At 35.9% G+C, this 25,819-nt stretch overlaps 3 protein-coding genes across 3 annotated transcripts; 1 reads left to right on the forward strand and 2 right to left on the reverse strand.

Moving 5' to 3' along the window:
* Positions 1-369: 369 nt before the first annotated feature.
* Positions 370-8,178, reverse strand: LOC127855173 (uncharacterized). Its single transcript, XM_052390586.1, has 2 exons — positions 8,049-8,178; positions 370-2,335 (listed from the first exon to the last, which is right to left on the reverse strand). Exon 2 carries the CDS (start codon positions 1,985-1,987, stop codon positions 1,250-1,252), a length of 738 nt encoding a protein of 245 aa, XP_052246546.1. The 5' UTR covers positions 1,988-2,335; positions 8,049-8,178; the 3' UTR covers positions 370-1,249.
* LOC127855170 (golgin subfamily A member 4-like) lies at positions 4,010-6,156 on the reverse strand. The gene has a single exon (XM_052390582.1). It carries the CDS (start codon positions 6,151-6,153, stop codon positions 4,606-4,608), a length of 1,548 nt encoding a protein of 515 aa, XP_052246542.1. The 5' UTR covers positions 6,154-6,156; the 3' UTR covers positions 4,010-4,605.
* LOC127854778 (uncharacterized) lies at positions 6,960-23,912 on the forward strand. Its single transcript, XM_052389828.1, has 5 exons — positions 6,960-7,233; positions 16,105-16,239; positions 18,846-18,990; positions 20,461-20,515; positions 21,121-23,912. Exons 1-5 carry the CDS (start codon positions 6,960-6,962, stop codon positions 21,298-21,300), a joined length of 789 nt encoding a protein of 262 aa, XP_052245788.1. The 3' UTR covers positions 21,301-23,912.
* Positions 23,913-25,819: the final 1,907 nt, after the last annotated feature.

Raw genomic sequence — 25,819 nt, forward strand, 5'->3', positions numbered from 1 at the left:
TATCGCAGTAAAAGAAACTTAAAGCAGTCCGTATGTTTCAAACATAATCATAATTTCGTCTTCATATTTAATCAAAGTTTTAGATTTGTAAATAATAATAACTAATTGTCAATTCGTGTACTTTCATGACAATATATGGTATTTTGTATATTGTATGACACATATGTAGAGGTCTTTAAATAAAATTGAAAAATGGTTTTAAATGGTGTGTATTGAAGTAAATACTGGTAGTACTTACCTGAAATAAAGCTGTATCTGTTCCCGGATCCCTCAGGCCAGGAACGTAGACACACAAAACACATAGGATGATCAACGATACAAAAGTAGACGTCCGTCCAGATGTAAAGCTACAGTATGACTCCTGATTATCTGCATTCGTTTCCGGTCAATCGATTAGTCTCTGTCGTACCGTTCCGGTTACACACCAGTAAATTTACCACACTCCTCCCCATTTTATCCAACGGGAAAGAGCCATAGAGTCCTTTTTCAGTCTTGGTAACTTGTTACTGCATCAAAAATTTGGCCTACACTAAAGTTCCGGGCCCTGGTGATACTTTATTTTGTATTCAATTCTGCAATGCTCCATTAATTGTCCACTAACACAGACTAGAGGAGTAAATTGTGCCCAGTATATAGTTTTTCTTTAAACTTATAATTAACAACGGAGTTTTTCCAAACTTTCACTTCCATTCATTGTCTATACACTTCAGTTGCGATCCTTTCTGTTAAAATTAGTGTCCTAAACATTAAAACTCCATATTCAAAATTCAATAATTGGCCACACGAATGTCATATTACATTATGCTATTTATAGCCCAAACAGTTGAGTGGAATTCCTCAAGGTCAGCTGGCACACTACCCTGACCTCGCTATCCCGATATGACGCAATAACGTTGGCCACGTCCCCTAAAAAGGATGGAGTGCACATCTGAGCCCCAGCTGGTCGAAAGTATGGCGAGTCAGTTTCGATCAACAGCCTGTTCGCCGGGACCCTCAGGATTGCCTGTTTCTGCGCCTCCGAGAAAAGCCGGGCTTGTCCTGAGTACTGAAGAAACAATTAGGGAATGCCTTACACCAGCTGACCACTACCTCTTGCGCGCTGGTGAAACAATGCAGCACCACTTTCTGCGTCCGAGCAACATTGGGCTTTAATAATTCAAGACATAGAGCACTCCGGACTGCCGATCCTCCCCATCCCGGATATGAAGGATGATTGGTTGACAAGGGGATGACAACTCTAGTATCCTTGTCAGAACTTCCTCCTGTAGCCCCCAAGTATCTGCTGGTTCGGTTCGGGGTCACAATAGATCAGGACACCTCCTACCACATCCACTTCAACTTGGGGTCTGATCCCTACATCTGCATCCAGAATGGTCCGGATATCTGAGTAATACGGCATAACCAATTTCACTAGAGACCGGTCCAGGTGAAAATGAGAATCGAAGGCCGAAATCCTGGTCGTTACTGGTCGCCCTGACGCCTGGGATGTGTTCCCCCAAGCCAACGAAAGGTTTGCCTGTCCGGATACTGCCAGATACTCCCTAACAGACATGTTCCGTACATTAGAAACAGCATGAACCGTTCCACTTCCTGCAGGTTCCGTCACTGCCACAACCGGGGGTGTCGGGGTAGTTGGATGCTCCACGTCAGGGCTTTGAACATGTAACCCAGCCACAGCCGGGACGGTACTAGAGGTACGCTGATTGTCCAGGTTGAAGAAGTAAACTTGTCGATCCCTTGGAATGTGTTTCAGTAGACCGACAAGGACACGCCAATGGGCAAGAAGAGCCTGCGAGTTCAGACGTTGAATGTCGAAGTCCACTTCCGGCCATCCTGATTGACGGGCGAACTCGGACAACCACTGTCTATCTACTTCAGATAGAGACACCTCCGCGTTGATTCCTAAGTCATGCTTATGGGCAAAGTCCAGCAGGGTACCAAGCCGAACAGTAGACCCGAGAAAGTACTCAGTCGTCCAGCTGGCCATGGTACATGACTACCTATAGGAGGCTTCTCAACTTCCAGCTTTCGCCGGACGCCATTCTTCCTAATGACCCCATGCTATTTCTCCTCCTCTTCCCTTCATTTTTGGTTTTGAACCCATATTGTGAGTACAAATAGGGATAACAACGTATGAAGGAATTTTTGTCCTCCAATTGCTTCGGATGTAACTGGAGAACATGAATACAATTATGTCTGATAAACCCTGTTGAAAAGTCATGTCGTAACCAGCGGTCTCCGGTCACTTTCAGCTTGCATTAAACCTCAAGCTTGGAGGAAGATGACATTCTCAGCAGCCACACAGGGTAGTTTTAAGAATCTTGATTTCTAACACCTGAAGCAAGACAAATGCATGCTTAAACAGACAAATGGTGGGATTGATACCTCCAGCCTTTCACCGGAGTAACTATCCTGAACATATATAAATGTACGTTAAGTCGTTATATAAAAATTATGTAGCCTCCAGATAAATCCGGAGTGCTAAACGTACGAACATCACTAGTGTCTTTTCTGTGATAATGCTTATTTAAGATCTTATTGCCAGATTCATATTGTTTTTAATCAAATAATATTTAAACAACACTCAGCCCGTTTGCCGAATGAAGTTGTACATCAATAATCTCGTGTTTATACAATTTACAGACAGACATGTATCTGTGTACATTTCCAAAAGAATTAGTGTCTTTTCTCAGCCTTTCAGAATAGTACTGGTACTAGTTAAACACGGAACCAAAGTGCCTTAAGAACCATATGTGGTTTTGAAGTATGTTTTACAAAATTGCTCTGAAACATGATCAAAACTGTAAAATTCAATACATCCAACTATTTTATTGTGTCGAGTTGGACATTTTTATTCTTGAATTGGGAAAATTTGCATCCTAATTGTATTGCCCAAGATGAATTTCTGGAGTACCCAGTACCCATTAAAATGAGAAAACACACCACAGCATAATAAGAAACTAATCAGAATATCTTAGCAAACATCAGCAATTAAAACACATGTGCATATAACTTGCATGTGGCTTATTAGAAATCAATCAAGCAATGAAGAAAGCATGTTTTAACTGACATTAATTAGTGCATATTCAGTAGTCAGATCAGTTTCTAATGTAACAATGGCTTTGTTATAATATTCCATAAAAGATCAAGGAGCATTAAAGGCTATAAAACTCTGAATTCTTAACATACTTCTTCAAATACAGATTTTACATTACATGTATATTATAATTAAAACCACTTTTCGTGTTACATTGTGCAATAATGGAGAGCATATATAATCCACTAAACATCAACATTAATATATTATCAAGTCAAATGGTACCAGTACTTCCTTGAAAATATGTGAAATAATTTCAAGACTGAGTAATCTATAAGAAATCCATTATTACTGAAATGGTTAAAAGGTGTACACAAAGTATGAACAATTGCTATATAATTCAGCATGTGCCAAAGTTGTACAAAGTATAATGAAGATTAATAATAAACAATTTGTTGTATAAAGCCAATCATAATTTCTGTAACTTATAATAATTCTTAAGAGTTCTCCTAATCACATTTAATATTAACAAGATATTTCGAAATAGTATAAAAGCATTTACTCCAAATATTCCTTTTATCAACAGATTAAACATTATGATTTTGATACAGTAGTCATAGTTAAGACAATACTTCACACAAATCAACTAAAGGAAGAATACATGGTATTTTAAAACATGTTATTTTACAAGTGCATATCATAAACTTAAATGTACTGTCTAACAGAATTATCTACTAGCTAATTGACACACTTTTTATATTCTCCAGCAACAGAGCCGGATTCAGACATGCTAAAACCTATAACCACTATAAAACTAAATTTTCAAGCACACGAGCGAATTACGTCTTACAACAATTCGGACACTTATACTTCTTTATTCTCACACCTTCTTCCTCACTCACATTCACACATCTCCCGTGAAACCACTCATCACACCAACATCACTCGATCATAAAACCGCCATCTGGCTGTCTACACACACAATAGGTTACATCACTGTCAACAGCTAAGTGTCCAGTCGGTCGGTCAATTTCCTGACTTGGGAGATAAGTTACCTGACAGATTTTCAAACGATCACGCTTCCTTGTTTTGACCACATTCTTATGCAAGAAAATAACTAAATAAAATAATATTAAGATACAACACAGTTTATTTTCCGTTTCTTGTTCTATGTGTGTGACATTTAAGTGACATGTATTTAATGTTTTTGATATCCGTCACATTGTTGACTGATTGCGATCATTTAACAATGCAGAGCGTGAAAGACGGCTAAAGTGTGAATTCTGTAAGTATGCATATATAGATAAGAAGATAATTATTAGCCGTGTCACCATCCCCGGTCCGTTCTATTTAACCAATAGTTTGTATTATTTCACTTTCTAGTGTGCGATATCCAGCATATTGACCGGATCACCCATGGATAGTTGGTATTATTTCGCTTTCTAGTGTGAATTATCCAGCATATTGACCGGATCACCCATGGACAGTTTGTATTATTTCGTTTTCTAGTGTGAAGTATCCAGCATATTGACCGGATTAACCATGGATAGTTTGTATTATTTCGCCTTCTAGTGTGAAATATCCAGCATATAGACCGGATCACCCACCTTGTTTATAACCTCCTTCGTATTGACTATACCCGGATCCCATATTTCCCTAGTCTTGTCATGTCCTTTATTCCATGTTTTTGTTAAGAGGATCACATCATCTACGTCCTCCAAATCAAGATCCAGGTGATACTGGTTACACTCACCCACAATGGTTTCCCTGGCCAAAACATCATGATTGCCATTCTTTGCACCTGCCCTATAATTAACCATCTTTGTCCTGAACTCCATGCTACTTTGCTCCAGCTCTTGCTCTTTGAGAAAGAGGTCTGCTCTGGGAGTGTTCAGTGTGATGATGAGTTTGTCCAGCTGCACTTGCCCCCCTACCGGAGCCTTCTGTAACTCAGTGGCCGGACTGGCTGACTCACTGACCCTCGCTTGGTCTCCACTAGCAGCCTTTATCTGAGCCTTGTATCCACTGACAACCTCCTGATGGTCTGCTACATGTTCTTCAGCCTTCTCCTGCGCACTGGTCTGAGGCTGAGTCTGCATCTCAGCTTCATCTTTCTCATGGTACGCAGCCAACTGGGCAAGACTAGCATCTGACATGTGACCAGCTTCACTAACCGGTCTCTCGTATTCCTCTTTCTGTCTATCGGCCTCAACCTGCATCTGATGGACCAACATATCCAACTCACTTCTCTCCAGAATTGTGTGGTTGTGTTGTTCATTCATCTTTCTGAAATTTTCCTCACTTTGTGCCAGTCTCGTTTGCAGTTGGTTATTTTCTCGTACCCCATTCTGGAATTCATTGCCCTGCTTCTGCAGGTTCTCCTTCTCCACTTTCATTTTGTTCTCCGTCAGTCTCGACTTCCTCTTAGCAATGGCCTCCGACTTCTCTGCTTTCAAACGCTTGAAGATTGCACGAGCTTTCGCCAACTGATTTACTCGGGCTTTCTCCAACTGATTTGTTGAAGCTTTCTCCAACCGTTTAATGCATTTCTTCAGCTGCATGTTTTCGTGACCAAGTGATTGTGCCTCTGACCTTGACCTTAAGATTTCTCCATCTTTTCTCTCCATCTCCTCATGCACTTGCTGCTTCATCTCTGCAATAGCTATCTGTCTGTCTTTCTTCAACTGTTCTATCATCTCCTGTGCCTGTTGTACCTGCTGCTGTAATTTACTCTCGATGGAACTCTGCAGTTTTTGAAACTGGGCTTGCAGCTCCCTTAATTCTTGGTCAACGCGTGCTTTATCAGTGAGCATAGCCGCCTGCTGTTCTTTGCTCTCTTTCAAGAGTTCTATTATCCCTACTTTGTCTTCTATTTCCTGGTTGACTTTCACCACCAGGTCTCTCTTTGCCTGCTGTTCCATGGCTATCTGATTTTTCAGCTCCGAGATACGTCGGGAAGCGCGGTCTTGACACTGAATCATCGTCGACTTTAACTTATCTCGTTCTTGTACCACGTCTTTGTATACGCCAATCAGGTCCCTCTTGGAGACGTTTTTCAGGTCCATCTCAACTTCATCCATCTCTGAGTGTAGATCAGATGAAAGGCTGTCCTGCATATGACTGAAGCTAATGTTGGCGCGGAATGAGCCCTCGTTTGTCGCAGAGCTGATGGTTGAAGTGCGGGAACCAGAGGCCCGAGACGCGACATCACCTTCCCCTGTCTGATTGTTGGGTGAACAAACAGGTATATCAATCTGCTGCTTCACAGGTACACTGGCCGGGCTGCCTTCTAAAGACTGTTCAGCCGTAACATAGCCGGACGAATAAAAACTACTGAACTTGTTACTGTCTTCAGGGACTGCTTTTGTTCTTGGCGTGCTCTCTGCGATTGGGAGGTCACCCTCTTTAATCTCAGCTGTTTCGGGGATTTCCTGGCAACCAAAACGCCTCTCCAATTTCTCCATGATTGCGTTGTAGGTAATATTTGGTGTCTTATCAGTAATAAGTGTATGGTAATCCCTCGCCGTGTCAGTGAGACACAAGTACAAATAATCCTTCTTCTCCCTTTCACTCCAATCATTCACCACCACATAGCGGTTAAACTTGCTTTTAAACGACTTCCAACTACCCTTTCCACTATACACAAGTGTCTTTGGTTGTTGGGTCAACCTTTGTCGTCTGTCATCATGTCGGTGGGCTCGACCAGCATTTTTCTCTCGTTCGGGAACGATGACGCCCTTAATTGCCGGTTGAACATTGGGTTGTACATTTGTACCTGCCGGTTGAACATCTGTACCTGCCGATGCGAATCCATGGTTTGTTACACCAGCTTGTATTCCGATCCCTTGGTGCCCCTCCATATTAGTGAAAGGCTGTAACTGTCCTTGGGCCGGGTACCACTGCGGATAAGGGTACCACCTGTATGGGGACCCATTTTGTGGCGGTCCTTCCTGCCATGGTGGGAACTGCAATGGTTGTCCAGTGTATGGCTGTTGGATTTGTGGGTACGGACCAGTTGGTTGCACAGATGGGTACTGGTAAGGATATGGTTGTTGTGATTGTGAAATTGGTCGTGTCTGTACTTGAGTTGGTTGTGGGTACAGACCAGTTTGTTGCACAGATGGGTATTGGTAAGGAAATGGTTGTTGTGATAGTGAAATTGGTCGTGTCTGTACTTGAGTTGGTTGCGCTGACGGGTACTGATGAGGAAATGGTGTTTGTGTTTGTACATTTTGTTGCAATGGTTTCATTTCCTCAAAATAAGCTGAACCTTAATCAATAGTTCTCTCAGCCATGGTCCGTCAATGTCAATTTACTGTCCAAGTTTAGTAAAGTATTTCAAATGAAGTACACCACACACACACATTTGCAATTTAAATGCAATGATATGTAAAACTAATACAAACAAGTATTTATCTAACTATTCCTGGCTCACAAAAACTTTAATTTCAATATTTATCACACTCACACCCCACCATACAATCAATAAATACTCTTTCTCCACCCAATCAAAAATGGGAGCAAATGAGCATAATAAAACAATTAAAGGCCATCACAAATCAAATAATATACACTAGAAAATGTAGCACCCAGTATTTGGTACCGGGTAATTGTTCTTTAGTGATTGTGATTAATGATAGTGTCAAGTATAAATATTGTTCAATAGTGTGTGGTTATCTAAATGACTCAAGTGTAATAATATTAAATTGTTGAAAGGAATAGGTTTCAATCACGCACAATACTAAATAGTAAATCTATTTCTCAACCTAATAAAAATGAACACACAAAAATGGAATCAAATAGACATAAATGTTATAAAGCAAATGGCCATAAACACCAAAAATGTATGTATCCAAAATATAACACCCAGTATTTAATGCCGGGAATTATAGCCGTAGATAACTCTCAGTATTGATAGAGACCTAGTACGAATAGTATTTAATGGTATGCAATTGTGTTAATGACTCCAGGATAATAGGCAACTATTAAAGTAAATCGTTTGGGTTTATACCTATAACCTCCACTCAACCAGACACTGCCGTTAAAGTATGATGCAGGTTATGCGCAATCCCCAGCGTTGCCGGAGAACCGATAGTCTCTCTGCTCACTGCAACTGCTTGACCGCAATGCACGTCTCCTCTGTACCCTCAAGGCCAGATACATTAAATTATTATTCTCCAAAAACAATTCATGGCAAAGTTTTTAATCACACTGATAGCACTGGCTTGAAAATAAACTGAAATACTTTCAGTGTATTTGGATTTCTATACTTGATTATTTATTAATTGCTTTAGAGCAAATACGGTATTGCTACAGGTGCGCTCTTTAGGAAGTAGAAAAGCTTTACGGTAAACCAAAATATACTTGTAATATATCCAGTCGTTCAGAAAATTTACAGTTTCAACTATGCTTACACCAGTAATGATACTAATATGTGATGAAGCAATTAAGCAAGTTGACAATCATTGTAATATTCTTACAATGAAATGAAAATGACACTATTTCCTAAGTATTTAATTTTTTTTTCAAAAAATAAAAAATAAAATAAACAATACAGGTTGAAATAAACTGCAATTGCTATTGCACTCTAATGTCAACTAGCGCAACTAATTACAATTATTAGTTACACTTAATATCAGTGGACAATAGATGCAATTGCAAGAATTCCAATCACCGGAAAGTAAACAATGGAACGATTTCCGTTTCCGGTTAGCTCATGGCAACAACCAATGAAAAATGGGGTATCCCGAGCTATTTATAGATGGTTGTTAAATCCGGGAAATTTAAAAACTCCCAGTGAAATACCAATTATTCTAATGAAATAACTTCTCAAAAGAATAAATCTACAAACTTTCAGATTAACCAAAGATGACTTTCACTATTGCATGAAAGTACACGTACGTTTACTGTTTAATCCTGAGTTTAGTCCAGAAACTATTCTGAAACCATGCAACTATTCCAGAATAATGAACTAAAAGTTTAATTCACAAAATTAATAGAATAAATGAACAAATGTACAATGCAATCGTCAATAATGACTGACGACATGTGTCAAAACAAGATGGCGGACAATTTTTCCGTGAAAGCCTCAATCGCAAAAAATATCACAAATATCAAAATATTGTTGCACTTTCATAAAATGCAAAATTAAATGTCACTATTGTGCAGTTTCTGCACAATCTTGACAACAAAATGAGTCATACTACAGCATAAAATCAAACCACAATGGCGGGTATTTTCCCGCAAAGGTTCAATTTTTGGAACTGCGAAAGTTGCAAAAATTATTGCTCGCAGCGCCAGTGAAGTAAATACTGGTAGTACTTACCTGAAATAAAGCTGTATCTGTTCCCGGATCCCTCAGGCCAGGAACGTAGACACACAAAACACATAGGATTAACACCGATACAAAAGTAGACGTCCGTCCAGATGTAAAGCTACAGTATGACTCCTGATTATCTGCATTCGTTTCCGGTCAATCGATTAGTCTCTGTCGTACCGTTCCGGTTACACACCAGTAAATTTACCACAGTATGTTGTTTCCATCTGACGATACGTATCGCGATACGTATTGTATCGTACACACTGTACCGCGATACGTATCGTATTGTAAGGTGAGCGTATCGTGACACCCGACTATTATTTAAGTGAATACCTTGCATATGTGCATTAGGTTGGAAGGAAGATCTGAGAGAAATAAGTAGTAGCAGTTTAGTGGACATTAATTTGCAACCTAATAAATCTTGTCAGTATTCTTAATGTCCGTACAATCTGTGAATATTTTTCCCATTTAAGAATTTAGAGACGGTTAACTCAACCAGCTCTTCCATCCCACTAGTAAACCATGATCGTTTTCACTGACCCACATACACATCTCATCAGAACTTGAACATTACCGATACGTAATATTACAGTCTGAAACTGCCCGCAACACACACACATGCATGCGCGCTCGCCTAAGCGCTTTGATAAAACATCCTGTTTCCTGTACAGCATGATCACACTTGTATTTTACAATTGACACAAATATCCACAATTTCAGTTTTACAACCTCCAGGTCTGAAGGGTAATGAAATGGTACGGGAATGTAAAATACTTGGTGTTGTTGTTTGTCTTACCACTGACTCTACCTTTGTTAATAATACACTTATCATCTTCTCCGCAATTAATTAAATCGTATATAATCTTGTATTACGTGTGTAAAGTCAAACAAAAATTACCGCCAATATGTAAAATATGAATATTGAACATTTTTTAATTTTAACTTCATTATTAATACATTCTTCGCATATACTGATTTAATTAACATACTAAATATACATTGTGACATAATCTTTGACACACATAAACATACACAAGTCCTTTTCAATGTTCATAAAGATTTATTTCTATCGATTTAAAACAACAACGTTTAACAACGTTTCCGATGTTCGTAAAATATTCTAAACTGTAGGTTAAATGTAAAGGCCTATTGGCCCCATGTCAATAACAAATTGTGTGACCGTAATGATCGATCGTCTCTTGCTCTCTCTTACTAACCTCTACTGACGAACAGTGTATTAATATAAATTGATACACCGACTGCTGACGTGTACGATTTCCGACGGGATCTCGTGCAAAAGCACGTGCCCATAGGTAGTATCTGATAGACAAATAAGGAAGTCCGCTCTTTACATGAAATCATACACATTAAATGTGCAGGTTGCATACCACAAGGCGTGTTTAATTAACGTGATAATCAATGATTAATTAACTTGGTGTGTTATTCTGGTCGGTTTTGACGTTATTTATTATTACCATCTGTGTTGGTCATCTGATATCGTTTAGAAGCATGTATTCGCTTATTCATTAATAAGCTGGTCTCTTTGTATGTAAGATATTGCTTATAGTAGGAATTTTAGCCAATTTCTATTGTTTATAATTTTCTAATGCGTATAATATTTTGTATACTTAAATTTAATAAAATATTTAACTCGTTACGTAACAACATGTATCAATGCCGTTAATATACCTATTTATCTTAAGATGTCGACGAATGTGCCCTGAACCCTTGTAAGTACGGAGCGACATGCAACAATCTTCAGAACGACTATTCGTGCGTGTGTTCACCCGGCTGGCAGGGAAAAAACTGTGATCAAGGTATGTGTAAACATAAATATACACTTGTACATGCTCACCGGGCTGGCAAGGCAACACTTGTGATGAGGGTAGTACTATACATCACTGATATGAACATAATTGGGGCTGTTCCTTGTCTATTCCTTCACAAAGACACTCATATTAACAGTCATATCGCCGAGTAGTACGTTAAGATTTGGTTGCGTTCAGCATTTTCGTAACTTTACCCCTACGAATTTCTTTAGCCACTCTCTGCCTAATTAGTGATTTAATGATGGTCAATAACGAGAGTTTAAGAACAACAATAAAAATGAGACAACAAAACACACACGCCTGTATCATCAGCTACCACTAAAAAGCCAATGTGTTTCGTGTCTACAGCATCAACTATTTGCTTTATAATGATAGCGTCAGTTTCTTCATGGCATGTGTTTAAGACGGTTCGATTGATTCTGACATTTTCATATATTTCAGTATCATGATTTCCAGTAACGAATAACTTGTGTGTTTGAGTGCACAAGATATAGAATTCTGTATTCATGCATACCGCGTTTCAAATCAGAGAGATCATATGTTGATTGTTCTCACTGACACCTAGTATTACATTCTGTGATGGTAAAACTTTTAGTTTGTTCAACCTTAAAACAACGGATTGTCTACTTGACCTCGCATAACTATTGGTGCTGAACTCTTAATTTATCGGTCAAAATCTAAGTAGAAAACATATTCCCTCAGTTTTTGCCTTTCTTAAGTCTTAAAAATGTAAATCTGGTCATGTATTTGTCCGTATATAGGCCAGTGAATTACAGTCAGGAAAGCAGATCAATCTTTTACTGAACATAGGGTATACTTATCAAAGTGTCGTTCAGCCACTTCTACCTTGAATAGGCTATTTAGCTTCCGATTATGAGGTTCCCCTTTTTTCAGTAAGCATAGCATTAGGTACTGGGCCCAATTCATGGATTAGTATATAGTAAATGTCAACTGTCTTTGAACTATATTGTAGGCCGATCACTGTTGCATAAATCAGATTTATGTCATACACTTCGGTGTATGCCACCCTAATGTGCTTTCTAGACACAACTTAGGTTTCATTCAGGTTACATTTTCCAGCCATGAGTTATTAAATTCTGCCGTTTGGGTTTTTCCAATATCTATGGCTTGATCAACATTAACAGACGTTGGCGCTATTGTTCCAGTCGGAAAATTTACTACACCGTGTGGATGATCGCCTTGGATCAAACGGATCAATACATTATGTCAACTTTCTCCGACTACCTGATTTATCCTTTGCATATGCACACATCGTCTCCCGCATTTCTTCTTTGTGTTGCTAACCAATGTCCACTTTACTGGCAATACTTATATATCTCAGTTCTACTTTCATCTTGCTGCAAATATTGACGCTCAAACTTCATACCATGAGAGCTTCAGCTTTAAGTGTTGCACCTCTAATCCTCTTCTTACCATGGCGATAACTCATACAAGTTGATTCTATGAACATGTCGCTCAGTATGGCATTTAATACCCCCTGGGACATGTATAAGGAAATGATTTTCCTTTAAAAACTTGTTTAGTACACTTTTTTCCATTGATCTCATATAATAGATTCTGAAACGCGCGTTTTTGAGTTTGTGCAGGACAACAAGGAAGTGTGATCACATGAGCTAACTGATCCCAAGTGCAGCGGCCAATCACCTTTTCTTTCTGCTAGTAGATACATACGTGTAAGGAATACGGCCTTAAACAAAAATAAACCCACAAGTTAGATGTTCGACTGGCAGCAGCTTGTTTTGAGGATACATCTTTAGGTCATCAAATGAATGTAAATTATTTTCAGTTAATACCTTGCGCAAAAATTCTTATTGTCTGTAGTATTAATGTCCAGGCATTATGTGGATATTTTTCCCATGTAAGAATTTCGAGACTGTTGACTCAATTAGCACTTTCATCACAATATTTGCCATAATCGTTCCTCTGACCCTACAAAACAGATAGTGCACACTGGCGAGACATCGTTTCACATCCTGAAACTGTCCCGCCACAGACACACACGCGCGCGCGCGCGCGCACAAGCACACACGTGCATGAGCGCTTGCCATACCCCTGGATGAACCATCCTGTTTCCTTCTCAGCAAGACTGTTGGGTAATGAAATGTTGTGGGATATGAACCACTATATGATGGTGTTTGTCTTACCATTTACTGAACATTTACTGAATGTGCTTAATAAAAACTCATCCATATTATTTCTGTTTCAAATTTTCGGCAAGAACAATAATTGTTTTGTAAACTGTTGTTTTACTATATTCGGAACATAATAATTATAATGAATGTAATTGTGTAGTCCATGCTTATCCGATGTAAATAAAATAAAAATGTTAATCAGTTGAGCTTAACGAATATATGTACATGATGTTTGCTGCTAGTGTACAATGTTTTATGAAAAACATGTGTATGTTAAATATAACTTCTTATTTTCGTTTTCTTTAATCCCTTCATATATAGGTAAAATCATACATTTAAGAGATTTATTGTTGAAACTCGTTAATGTTCCTTACGAAATGTCAGCAATACATTTATTCCAGATTGTATAGCATGAAATTCCGTTCCAATGGATTGTGACTGAATTTTAACTGCAATAATTTGCATAAGCGACCATATGTGTAGTCGTTTTGTGTATGATCTGTAATTTTGTTTTGATCAATTCACGCCCAAACTATAAAGCATAATAAAATCATTATATTTGAGGTTTGAAAGATGCTCAAAATGGATAAAGGCATGATTATATAACCGCATATGTCAACATACTGAAATAGCGTCAATCTTGGACGCCATTCTGGATATTTCAGGACCGTCTATGATACAAGACCCGTATCATTGAGATTATTGATTGGGGATATGTTCCCAACCGAAAATCCATTACCATACACCCTAAGTACGGGTTTATGACGCATTTCGCCGAACTAATAGGAATGTTTTTAATTGCATTGCCAGATTTAAATGGGGTTGTGATCCTTGTTTCAAAGACGTATGTTTGTATTTTTATGAAAATTGCGTACAACTTGAAACAAAGTTTACAAAGTGTGGACATATCAAATTTAATTCGTACTTTTCTTTTACCTTTATGTTTATTACCTAATGATGTTTTTTGTAGTATTGTCCATAGATTGTATGGTTAAAATGATGACTGAGTAGAGTGCATGAAGTAGCCTCAAAAACCTTCAGACTGCAGGATTTTGAGACTGTGCTTTTAGTAGGGCTAGTAAGACCCCATAAATTATATTTCATCCCACATAACCAATTCTAATTATAAGCCCTGTGCCCAATGTGAGTTTTGTGATCATATTTTGTGCGTCCTGCTTAATCCGCCGTTTACCATCAACATTAACATTGTGAACTCTCTGAGGTCATATGTATTGCCGGGCATTCGGGAAACTATGTAATACATTTTGTCCCAATTATATCTCGGCCACGTTTGAAACTTTGTTACTTCGGTTTCTTAATATAGTTTACTATGACAATGAATTGAAGCTTTCTCAAACAATAATCTGTAATGATTTCTAGGCTGAGTTAAAATATGGTACCGGTTTATAGAACAACATTTCCGCCAGTTCATGTTACAGACCTTTTATTTCGTATGAAGTTCAAACCTTAGTTATAGTCTACATAGTAATTTGTCGATGCAGCATCATTTGTAAAGCCCACTTACTGGTGATGTCTTTTTTTAACTATGGAGTGTTTTCAATGTAAGATAAATGAACCAAAAATCAATATTCGTGTTCTCGGTCCTTAAATAAATACATATACATTGATGAAATTTTTTTAGTTATAGTTTATAGAAAATTATTATAATTTAAATGTTTGTAAATTATTTGATATATTCAAATTAAACTGTGATTAAAATGCTGTTTCACACTCAAACATTAAATGAGATGTATCATGGCAGATATATTGCATGTTTTTCCAAGCAGCACAACAAAACAATACATGAAAAATTGATTTTATACCCACATTTAGCAAGTGTGTGAGATCTCGTTTCGAGCTCTGTAGGTTACGTTGTGTAAAACACCAGGTAACTAGGTATAATTAGAAAAAAAGGCTTGTGAATACTTTTTCAGCCAAATCGTAATAAAACTTTCTTACAAAATGTAATCTTAAAATACCTCAGCTTGGTAACAATGTGGTTCCAGTTCGTTGTAAACACGGGTACAATGAAACGGGGTACGTTTGCTCATATGGTTACGGTGAAACTTTCATTTTTATTCAAATCATTATGAAATATGTTCTTATGATATCTCATCAAAATTCCAAAATGTTTTCGATCCAATGAAGAACATGGACGCAATGGTGTAGTTCATTTTTTTACATGGTTAAAGTGAAACCTTGTGTTGGAGCATTCGATTATATTATGTATGTTCATCGTTCAAACATGATTCTGGTCCATTGAAAAGCATTACTGCAGAAAGAACTGGAAATTTTTTGTTTGTTTCAATGTCAATAGTTAAAACTTTTTAACTCCCTATTAATTTGAGTCTAGTTTCTCGGGGTCCCAGAGGAGCGCCTAAGTGCCTTTGTCTTGTATAACACAGTTTAGATATATCGACAATCTCAAGTCTTTAAGATCTTCAAATCACAAAAGCCTTGATCTTAATTTAACCACTGTGATCAGTACAAACGGTTAGTTTTTCATTATACATTGATTTTCTGATCAAATCTATTGTGTAAACTCAAAACAGAAGGTCAGCAATTTTGTCAGAATTTTAAAAATTGCAATCAGAAAAAATGCTTTGCTTGATGTAATTATCAATTCTTTGATATTGATAATTTAGCAATCACATAAAAGTCCCATCGTTTATTGATGGCCACAATAGCCGATCACAGAGTATATGTGTATGCTAAGAAAGCTATAAGTTGACGCAATGCGTAAATTGTATCGTTTCCTGTTGCAAGCCTGCACTGATGGTACGTTTGGCAACAACTGTGAGCAGACGTGTGGTTACTGCAATGTGGGTGTTTGCTCCCCGGTCAATGGCCAGTGTCAGGACTCGTGCAAGCCTGGATACAGTGGGCCTCTCTGCAAAGAGCGTGAGTACATGATCTGAACATTTATAGGACATAGAAATTAGCCTTAATTTGGATAAATGGGGCTAAATGCAAGTGTTGTCACAGATAAGCCAGTGCAGTCCGAACTATCAAAATCGGGAATTTAGTGTAGTACACTTTAAATTGGAGTAATATTGTTTCAGAGGTAAGAGTTAACATCCCTCTGAATGCGTGTATTACACATATTTTGCATATAGTTTTCATACAAAACAAGACGTGACCTCGGAAATCGACCTATGAATAAGTCAAACATGAGCCAATTTTGTAACAGGGTGGGGGGATAGTTTTAAACAAAATACATGCATTCGACTGGTATTTATTTGTATCTGTTATTTTACACATAAGGTGCAGATGGACTGAACTTTTGGTGCACGAGCATGTAATGTGTCGTGTGAATTACTTAATCAGTTTTTATTGCCGGTTAGTGTATTTTTTGTCTGTAATTAGTTATATGTAGGTTCAAATGCTTGCTTAAAACGATAAATGTTATAACGAAAACTATGTTTATGAACGTTATTTGTCTAAACAGTTTCATAATTTCATACGAATAATGAAACTGCATAAACATAATCAAGAGAGTGATGAAAATTAATCGAAACTCGGCTGCGCAAGCAAGAGAAAAACCAAAAAAAGCATGTTGCCTTTTTTAATTATGAGCATTTTGCATCTTCAAGTAGTACTTTATTCAATGTAAATGATCAGTTGCATTTACCATATTAATTATATAGGTCTAACTTAACGTGAATGAATTTAAAACATTAAATAAAATTTAGAATATGTAGATAAGAATGGACAATGAAAACGTTTTGTGTAAAACATTTTGAACGGTTAAACATCTCAGTAAGTTAATAATTATTCTGTAAAAATGAGAATAAAACACTATTCTGAACATACATCAATGTGAAACAGCCCGAATGTCATGACGAATCGAAAACAAAATTTGCGCATATATGCCACAGGTTTGTCCTCGGTTGCATATTGCCTAGTATGCATGTCACAGTTGTCAAAAAATTTCCCCGCCCTAGGGTTTGCTTTTTCTCCTTATATAGTTATTTTTTGTAATATTTTCAAAAGGATTTTAAATTCAAAGTTTACCCAGAAAGACGGACGAAGGCTTAATAATTACCGTATATTACACTATTATGTTTCGACCAAGCTCTTTACTAGAATTTTAAATACAGCTTTAAAACGTTTTATACGGAACTTATTATCAGAATTTCGGACGCGCAATTTCGATATCGTTTAGGGCGTTTCACAATATACCTTTTTTTTATTGTTCACTCTTTTATTCAGAACCAATTCAAGAAAAAGAGATAATCTACGTCATATACGTGGAAATGATGAAATAATTTAATTCGTTTTATAAAAATTGCCCTTTGCGTGGTTTTGGAATAAACCAAGCTAAAGGAATTAGAAAAAGATCACTATGAGAATGCTTTCTAAAGAGGAACGTATTAAATTATCTGTTTACGGAAAATAGTGTCCTCTTATGAGGAGGTCAATATCGAATGTTGTTAAAATACGAGTACGATAAGCTTAGTTATTATGTTCCGCGGATTGATAGTTTGTTTTTATATTTAACTGTTTGTTTATTTATTACTAAATAATCATCATAATCAGAGAGCGTGCTTAAAGCGTGTACTCCCTGGCAAGTCCAAACCGCATAATAATATATACGTATAAGCTTCAATTCATTTAACCATTTCCTTTAAATTCTTAGATATTGAAAATATATTGTTATTATGTTTTCACATTTGATATTAGAGGTTTGCTATTTATTATGTTTGCATAATGATTCGTATGGTATTTGCTAGACGATCAATGACCTCCATTCATTTAAAACAACTAAAATATATTTTAACATATTGGTCACACAATATGTAGTGAGAGAATTTTATCGGAGTGTCAGGAAACGTATTTAGGTATGAGTTGTATAAATAAAAGCATGATCAATCGTGTAGCCATTAACTTATCGTCCTATGGAAACCTCCACTGACAGGAATCTGAAACCGCATCGGCGTGTCACCGCATAGACGTGACGTGTTTGTTTATGTGACAATTGTAAATGTATATACACGACCCCGTCTATGCCATTGAACACTCGCTCCGCACAGACGCTACTAAATAAATGCATTCAAGCGAGCATGTTTATATTTCGATTAAGTACTGAATAAAAAATGACATGGATTTATACAATAATATATGCAAAACGTTGTGTTAATCAAATGTCGTCCATAACATACAAGTATTTCACAATAATACATAATTACATGATTTATAACAAATATTTGGGTAACAAAATATTTAGTAAAAAAAAGATCATCTGTCGATACAGTCCAGAAATCGTTTAATAAAATAATATATACACAATTTTTACTTGTGTCACACCTATGTATAACTCAATTGTTTTGCTTGAATTGGTTATTAGTCAAAGTGGATGTCTTTTTTTTCTTATATTTCATGAGCAATGTTAAAAACAAGAGTGCTACCATTTGTTTAAGCTCGATTGCATCGAAAGCCTCAATAAAAGGCGCCGTCTTGTTGTTGTACAATGTATATATTGCTTTTTTGTTCCAATGACAATGTAGAGGCTTCAACATCTCAAGCGCCGGAATCAAAACCAACGGTCTCATCGACAACGGAATCTTCGACATTTGTGTACATCAGCATTGGGCTCGGTGTTGGTTTGGTTGTTGTCATCACTGTAGCAGTTATTGTCATCATGAAACTGAAGTAAGCTTAAACGTTACTTTTCAATATCACATATGTGTTCAATGCGAAATTAAAGATACTGAAGGAAAGATAAATGGTTTACTGTATACGATTTTACTTAATACATCCGATGCAATGAATTATTATCCATAATGTGATGTACGACAAAACATACATGATTATTCAATCAAGCGTTCATTACACAAGTATTAAACATTTGTATTGTGTACGTTCTTAGATATTAGAGTGTCTGATTACATTTGCTAATCTTGAAATAGGTATGGTTTGAAAGTTGGCAACTTGTTTTTCCATAACTGCTTCATCATCTTCACGTATTTATCGGACCCAATAAACTTCTTAAACTCCGTTATGTGTAAGTGTAACGTCACCAACTAAATGCGAGACAAATTCATAAGGTGTGGTTGTTGCCTCTCCTACATAGGTGAATCATTTTCCCCGGTAACTGTGTATACTGTACAAAACGTACGTAAATCTGAAGTTTACTTGGTTTCTCATATTGTTAGTGTTTTCAGTTGCATCATTGAAATCACGTGCCTCTATCATGTATGGAAAGATTGCGTATCTGTGCGTACCTCACTACCGGCTCCTATTCGGTCCCTAACAGACTAGCCTGCTGTGTTTTTGTTTGTTCACTAATACTTCAGTTACTTGCAGTCTTTTCTGAGTATTACCCATGGACGGTCTGGGAACATAATTTCATGTGATCACAGGTGTGAATTGTCCTTGAGTATGTAACCGAGTTTGGAAGCGGTACTTTTGAGAAGCATTCTCTAACTGCCATGATACGATTTCTAGTAAAGGGCCATTCCAATCGCATAGTGTACATGTCAGATATGAGGCTTTCGAGTAAGATGGACGTCACAGTTTCAATGAATTCTACTTATTCTGTAGAGTAGCGTGTATTGAGCTATATCCGTAGGTTTGTATTATTTCCATATCAAGCGTCCATATAACCGAAACAAAATTTTCGAATAACCTTAAGTTGGCAAGATGTTGTTTTTTGACCGCCTTAACTACTGTTTCAACAAGCTTTCGTGTAGTTAGACGCGTAAATAATACCAAGGCTACAACCAATACCCGTCCCTGCAGTATTCAGTTAGTGGCAAGCGCTGAATGACAAAATGGTGTATGTAAACCGGCTGCGATCATGATGATGACTTCAACAGTTGGTATATCCGAGTCAACTCGATCACTAAATAACTAAAAGCTTCTGATCTCTAGTCAGTCGGGTAAAGAGCCTGCATGCCCAAACCGAAACATTAATGTTAAATCGGGGTTGGGTTCATGTGTCTGTCGCGTCTACGATATTTTAGGGAAGTCACATCACGTGATAAGGCAATTAATATTCTATCTTACCGCACTGTACCCGTCATCTTCTTACGTCAAATGATTCCGATCATTACCTTTTTTCATATGTTGATTTATTTATTTATTTATTGTAATTCTATGATTTACCTTTTACTTTTGAAGACGCCGAAGAAGAAATACTCCCACACCAACCACCTTTACTAGTCAATTAAATGATGTGAGTTGCAACCCATTGGTAAACACACAGTTATTCATATGAAATTGCTATGGACGATCTGTAATATTGATGATAGAACATATTTATACATACATATATACATACATAAATGTGTTTGTACAGGTCAATTTTTTAAAAGCTCAATTTGGAACGTTTAAACTTTAAATGGTCCGATTGACCGTCGTTAGCTCAAACCACCATTAATAATGTGTTACTATAATGACCGCTTTACATAAGTGACGTTTTATTTCTAAAAACTGAAGTGTACAAATGTAAAGATATATAAATATAAAAAATGATTTGTGCTGTACGGTTGAGTACAGGAAAACCAAAAATGTAGACGATTTTAGCTTTAACAGTGAAATCACGTCAATGTGTTATTCAGTGATCATTTCAAACTGATAGTTGTTAAAATGTTAAAAAACGCAATGAAAATTATTCAAATTGCGAATTTCCAAGTTATATTGTATTTTATTTGATTAGTATTCATACAAGATGATATTTGCAAAAATGGCGCACACAGAAAACAATAAACATCCTCTACATTTTTATATAACCTAGCATCATAATGAACGTGAGCCAAATTACATTTACCTTATTATCAGGCGAGAGAGTATCAACCACTGGCAGACCGTGGTCTGGTGGGAAGAGAATATGATCGCATAGCAGACCGTGATGTGCATTCAACTGAGTATGATGACGTGGAGATTGTTGCTGAAACGAGCCTTCAATCTAACGTTCCACAATACAGGGCGCCACAAGCAGCATATACGATGGTTACCTAAAACCAATGACTGCAAAGCTGTTAAGGGACATATCAATACCACTGAAAACAAAGGACTAGCCGTAACGTTAAACGAGTGTCACTTGCAACATAACACCAGTGTCGACAGAGCGTTCAATGGGTATACAAGCCTCGCTTAACAAACAAAAGTTTTGTCCCTTTGCACAAAACATAAAGGACATCAAATATTTCTATCCACATGTATGCAACCTTTTAAAGTGGGGAGGAATAGTTTATATTGTAAAAGATTAACAAATCAAATTATACTTGCTATCGTATTTACAAATTATTTATCACAATAGCAATACCAAATTAAAATTTAGCTGTAGAAAACAAGCTTAGATAATTTGTTTTCTCTCAAACCGGTATATGTTTATTGATGTTTGCGACTAATTTCGTGTGTGTTTTTCCTAAAGGTCTTTACAGGATATTCAAACAGTTAATTATTACTTTGTCGCTTCCTTTCGTGATGTGAGTTATATTATGTTTATTCTTGATGTACAATAACGCTGTACAATGTGCATATATATTGATGTATTTTTTACTTGATCACACTGCCATGCGGAAAAATACTCACAACTTTAACGACACGTTCAACTTATAGCCGTCACATATTGAATTGATGATTTTTTTCTATTGAAAGAATGTGATTTTAGCGTACTAGTTTGCTGAATAATGTAAACAGTTTTGAAACCGTTTTTTTTATTGCATTACTGAAATCAAACGTTTACAGACTGTTGGCTAAATATTCTTAGTCCGATATGTGCTAGATGTTGGACAAAACACACAATAATATGGCGAAACAAATGAATGTGACCCTTGTTAATACATTTTAAAATAACATACCGTATCAAGTATACTTATATCAATGAAACTTCCATTGTTACATAACATGGATCATCGTTGCTTGTTATTTCCACTGATAATATTTTTGTTTACAAATATGGAGTTCCAGAGTTCCGTTACAATTTTAAGTAATTTTGCCAACAAATATTTTGCTGTTTATATATGCTTGAATTACCTTTTTTGCCGTTTCTTCAATTATTTTAGCCTGTAAGTATGGTTTTATTTCATATTGATTGATGGCAGTTAGTATAGCGAAATCAAATATACTATGCTTATATGAGTTATGAGTATTCCTGTATGTATCTTAATAGTAACATAAGCATTATTCTTAACGTGTCAAATTTAAGATTGTAGATTGTGTTATTTAACATACCACCGCATTGATATCTGCCTGATATAACGTTGCCTGATGTAATCTTTTACATTATGGTCAACAGGAAGTTCTTATATAAGTCATGTTTAGAATATGGTCATATTATCGGAATAAACTATAAAGTAATCATTTTTAGTAAAATCGAATCAGATTCAACAAAACAAACAATTTGATACCAAGATGTTATATATTTTAAACACAAAATGCAACACAAACAGCAAAAAACAAACATTTTTTTACAAATATTAAGCGCGCGTGCTCATGACATAATTATTATGCGTCAAACTACAATAGTAATATTCTTTTCCGCTAAAACTGCAGCTTTTTGAGCAATTTTTTCATTATTTCTTTAAAATCGGGGACGTAGAGGTATGGTAAAAAGAAATTACAAAAATATCAGGCAGTAACCTGTTATTCTCTATATATTATGCAAAATAAAAATGTGAATGTGGTTGTTGCAATTCGTCAAATAGGTGTATGATCAATGGTATACCAACGAGAATGCATGCGTGTGTACATACTTGGCTGAATCCATAATCATGTTTAGTCGTGTTTTTAATGTTACAAAATATTACTACCTACGGCTGATAGAGAAGTTCGCTTATGCATGCTATTAAAAGACATAGATTGCTTTAAGAATAGTGTAATAGCGCTTTATCTTTTTGACATACATGATATTGTTACACTTGAAGAATGCGTTGCGCTATATTAGAAGTATAAATATTATATGCGCGTATTTCCCGAAGAAAATGAACCTGATATCATGTTTCTGTACCTCGATTTTATTTATTCCAGAAATTAATAAACTATAAATCATAAATATGTTATATATTTTTTGAAGAATGGACTGTATAGTGTATGCAAATTACACGCACATATTTATCTGTTACTTTTTCCTGAACAAAAAATGAATATTAAGCGCATATATCTCGGAGCTAGTTTTTTCTAAGATCTCTGAACATGTTTCGATGTTATTTATCATTGAGATAAATAACTGGTACAATGCATTATACTGTGTTTGTTATACATCATTTAGGCATACATTGACTGTTTATTGAGGGAATCGATTTCGATATTATTGGTAAATGAGATAAATAATCAAAATCGAGCGCATGCACTTGGATATTATATATGAATTTAATGAATGTATATTTAGCTTAAATATTTAGATGTTTACCTGATAAAAATCTATGTGCAATTGATGCGTCAAAATCCCTGAGATGAATAAGCTATTGAATACATGTATTTTTATTTTGTTTAGTTTTTGTTTTTTTACAGAAAAAACAATTTATTGTGAACATGTATTTTTTTTAACATAATTGTATATCTTTCACACGTATATTGTTTGTTCTGAGATAAATGGAATGCATATTGTGTACCTTTATTTTTAATTCATGTTTTTCTTCAACTAAATAAGTGTATATTGATCACATGTATATAGTATTGGTGTTATTTTCCTTGAGATGTTATAACTGTAAATAGTGCAAATGTATATCGATTTTATTCTTTCCGGTTTTAAAAGTACGGGATATTGTTCACATTCATTTTTATTTTAGGGAGATATTTTAATTGTATTGTGTGCGTATGTGTTTGGATCTTATTTGTTCATGCTATAAATGAACACAGGCTGTATTGAGCAAATATATTTAGATAGCATATTATTATATATGATTTAGATGTATACATCCCTTATTTAAATGAATTTAATAGTGCGCATGTGTATTTGTCGTTTGTTTTCAAGATGTAAATGAATACCGTAAAGTGCACATGTACTGATGTCAGATTTTCTTGCAATATTCTTGAGTTACAAATGCGTGTAAACTATATTGCTTATATGTTGCAGCTGTATTTCTATTTATTTTTCCATCGTTTTACTAAATTATTGTTATTTGTTTACAAAATTCATAATTGTTTGGTTGGGATTGACCCTGAACTGCATTAGTTTTGTTTTTAGGGATAAGGTATTACTTATACGTGCAACAACAAATACACTTTTAGTGAATTACAATTACTGTTTACAAATGTTGAAGAAGTTACTTTGTACCTTACATGACTATGTAGCATACACGCATTTTTGCCTTTCGCTTCTTTTAGAGGTTTAAACATATTTTAAATATATATACTCAATACTGAGATCAGTGGCTTTATTTAAAGAAATACAACTAAATGGGCATTTGGATGATCGACTTCCTTAATTGTAATTAACTCAAGATATCATTTCAAACCTGGCAAAAAATAAAAAAATAAAATACCATAATTAATATTATTTAATAGTTTTCATTCTCCCATCTTCATAAATCTCAACTTACTAAAAGTAAACAAGCACTATCATTTTCAAATTCGAACATTTGCGATAAAAAGGGTGAAAGTGTATCGTTTAAAAACATGAGTAGGTTCATTAGAGCAGTGTTTCATTTATGAGAGCACATTACGCTTCGAACACTCAAAGTGAGGAAACACCTTTGCCAAATATTTATGTAAACTTGACTCTTGGAATGCATACATTTTACTGGTTTAGCTCAGTTATCTGTAAGAGTTCTTTACACAAGTGTCTGATCGTAATTTTTGCGTAGCCAAATAAAGAGTTAGAATTAATCATTACTTGTTTGGACTCACCAGTTAAAAGCAAGTGATGATATAATACAATTGTTCGTTCGGTTCTAGCACGTCAAAAAATAAATGAAAAGACATATTTGTGTTATTTGAACACGCTTCGACGGCAACCACTAATACCAATGCTGTCCTTTAATTGTTTTAAAGATTTCATAATGTGAAAAAGATCTAGTTTAACGTCGAAGTGTTTGTGGCGTATAGATTTTATGAAACACTTCTATTTTCGGAAGCACGACGTAATTCTCACGAACTGCGAAAAGTCCATCTCGTGTTCGCTCGTAAATATTCGGATATCGTCACGGAAAAATTCACATGAAATATATTGTCACACAAAAAATAAAAACGATCATTTTCTATCTCGTGAAATCTATGTTTGCAGACCACATATATCGCTATTGCTATAAGGGACACTAATTTGTTATGGGTTAATTTTATTTTATGAAATATTTTAGGAAATATTGGTTTATGTTGAGTTTTTATGTTGCTTTACTATAGCTGTATTTTGTTTGAATATGCATTAGCGTTATTTACTACTTATACCACTTAAGTTTACAAAATGTATATCACTACAAACACAATTTCGAGTCACCATGTGGGCTGGGCTGTTTATTTGGTTAGTTGGTTGTCCGAGGGGATATCATATATTTTCAACAAGAAGGGATTTAACTGATACTTGTTATTACTTCAT

Source organism: Dreissena polymorpha, chromosome 13 (genome assembly GCF_020536995.1).
Source record: "Dreissena polymorpha isolate Duluth1 chromosome 13, UMN_Dpol_1.0, whole genome shotgun sequence".
NCBI lineage: Eukaryota > Metazoa > Mollusca > Bivalvia > Myida > Dreissenidae > Dreissena > Dreissena polymorpha.

What these genes read in the sequence shown, in the direction of transcription:
- LOC127855173 (XM_052390586.1), bottom strand. Translation starts at nt 1,987, where the DNA reads ATGGCCAGCTGGACGACTGAGTACTTTCTCGGGTCTACTGTTCGGCTT.
- LOC127855170 (XM_052390582.1), bottom strand. Translation starts at nt 6,153, where the DNA reads ATGCAGGACAGCCTTTCATCTGATCTACACTCAGAGATGGATGAAGTT.
- LOC127854778 (XM_052389828.1), top strand. Translation starts at nt 6,960, where the DNA reads ATGGGGACCCATTTTGTGGCGGTCCTTCCTGCCATGGTGGGAACTGCA. An exon ending in TGGGCCTCTCTGCAAAGAGC is followed by an intron (nt 16,240 to 18,845) that starts GTGAGTACATGA and finishes ATGACAATGTAG; the next exon opens with AGGCTTCAACATCTCAAGCG. An exon ending in TTACTAGTCAATTAAATGAT is followed by an intron (nt 20,516 to 21,120) that starts GTGAGTTGCAAC and finishes CCTTATTATCAG; the next exon opens with GCGAGAGAGTATCAACCACT.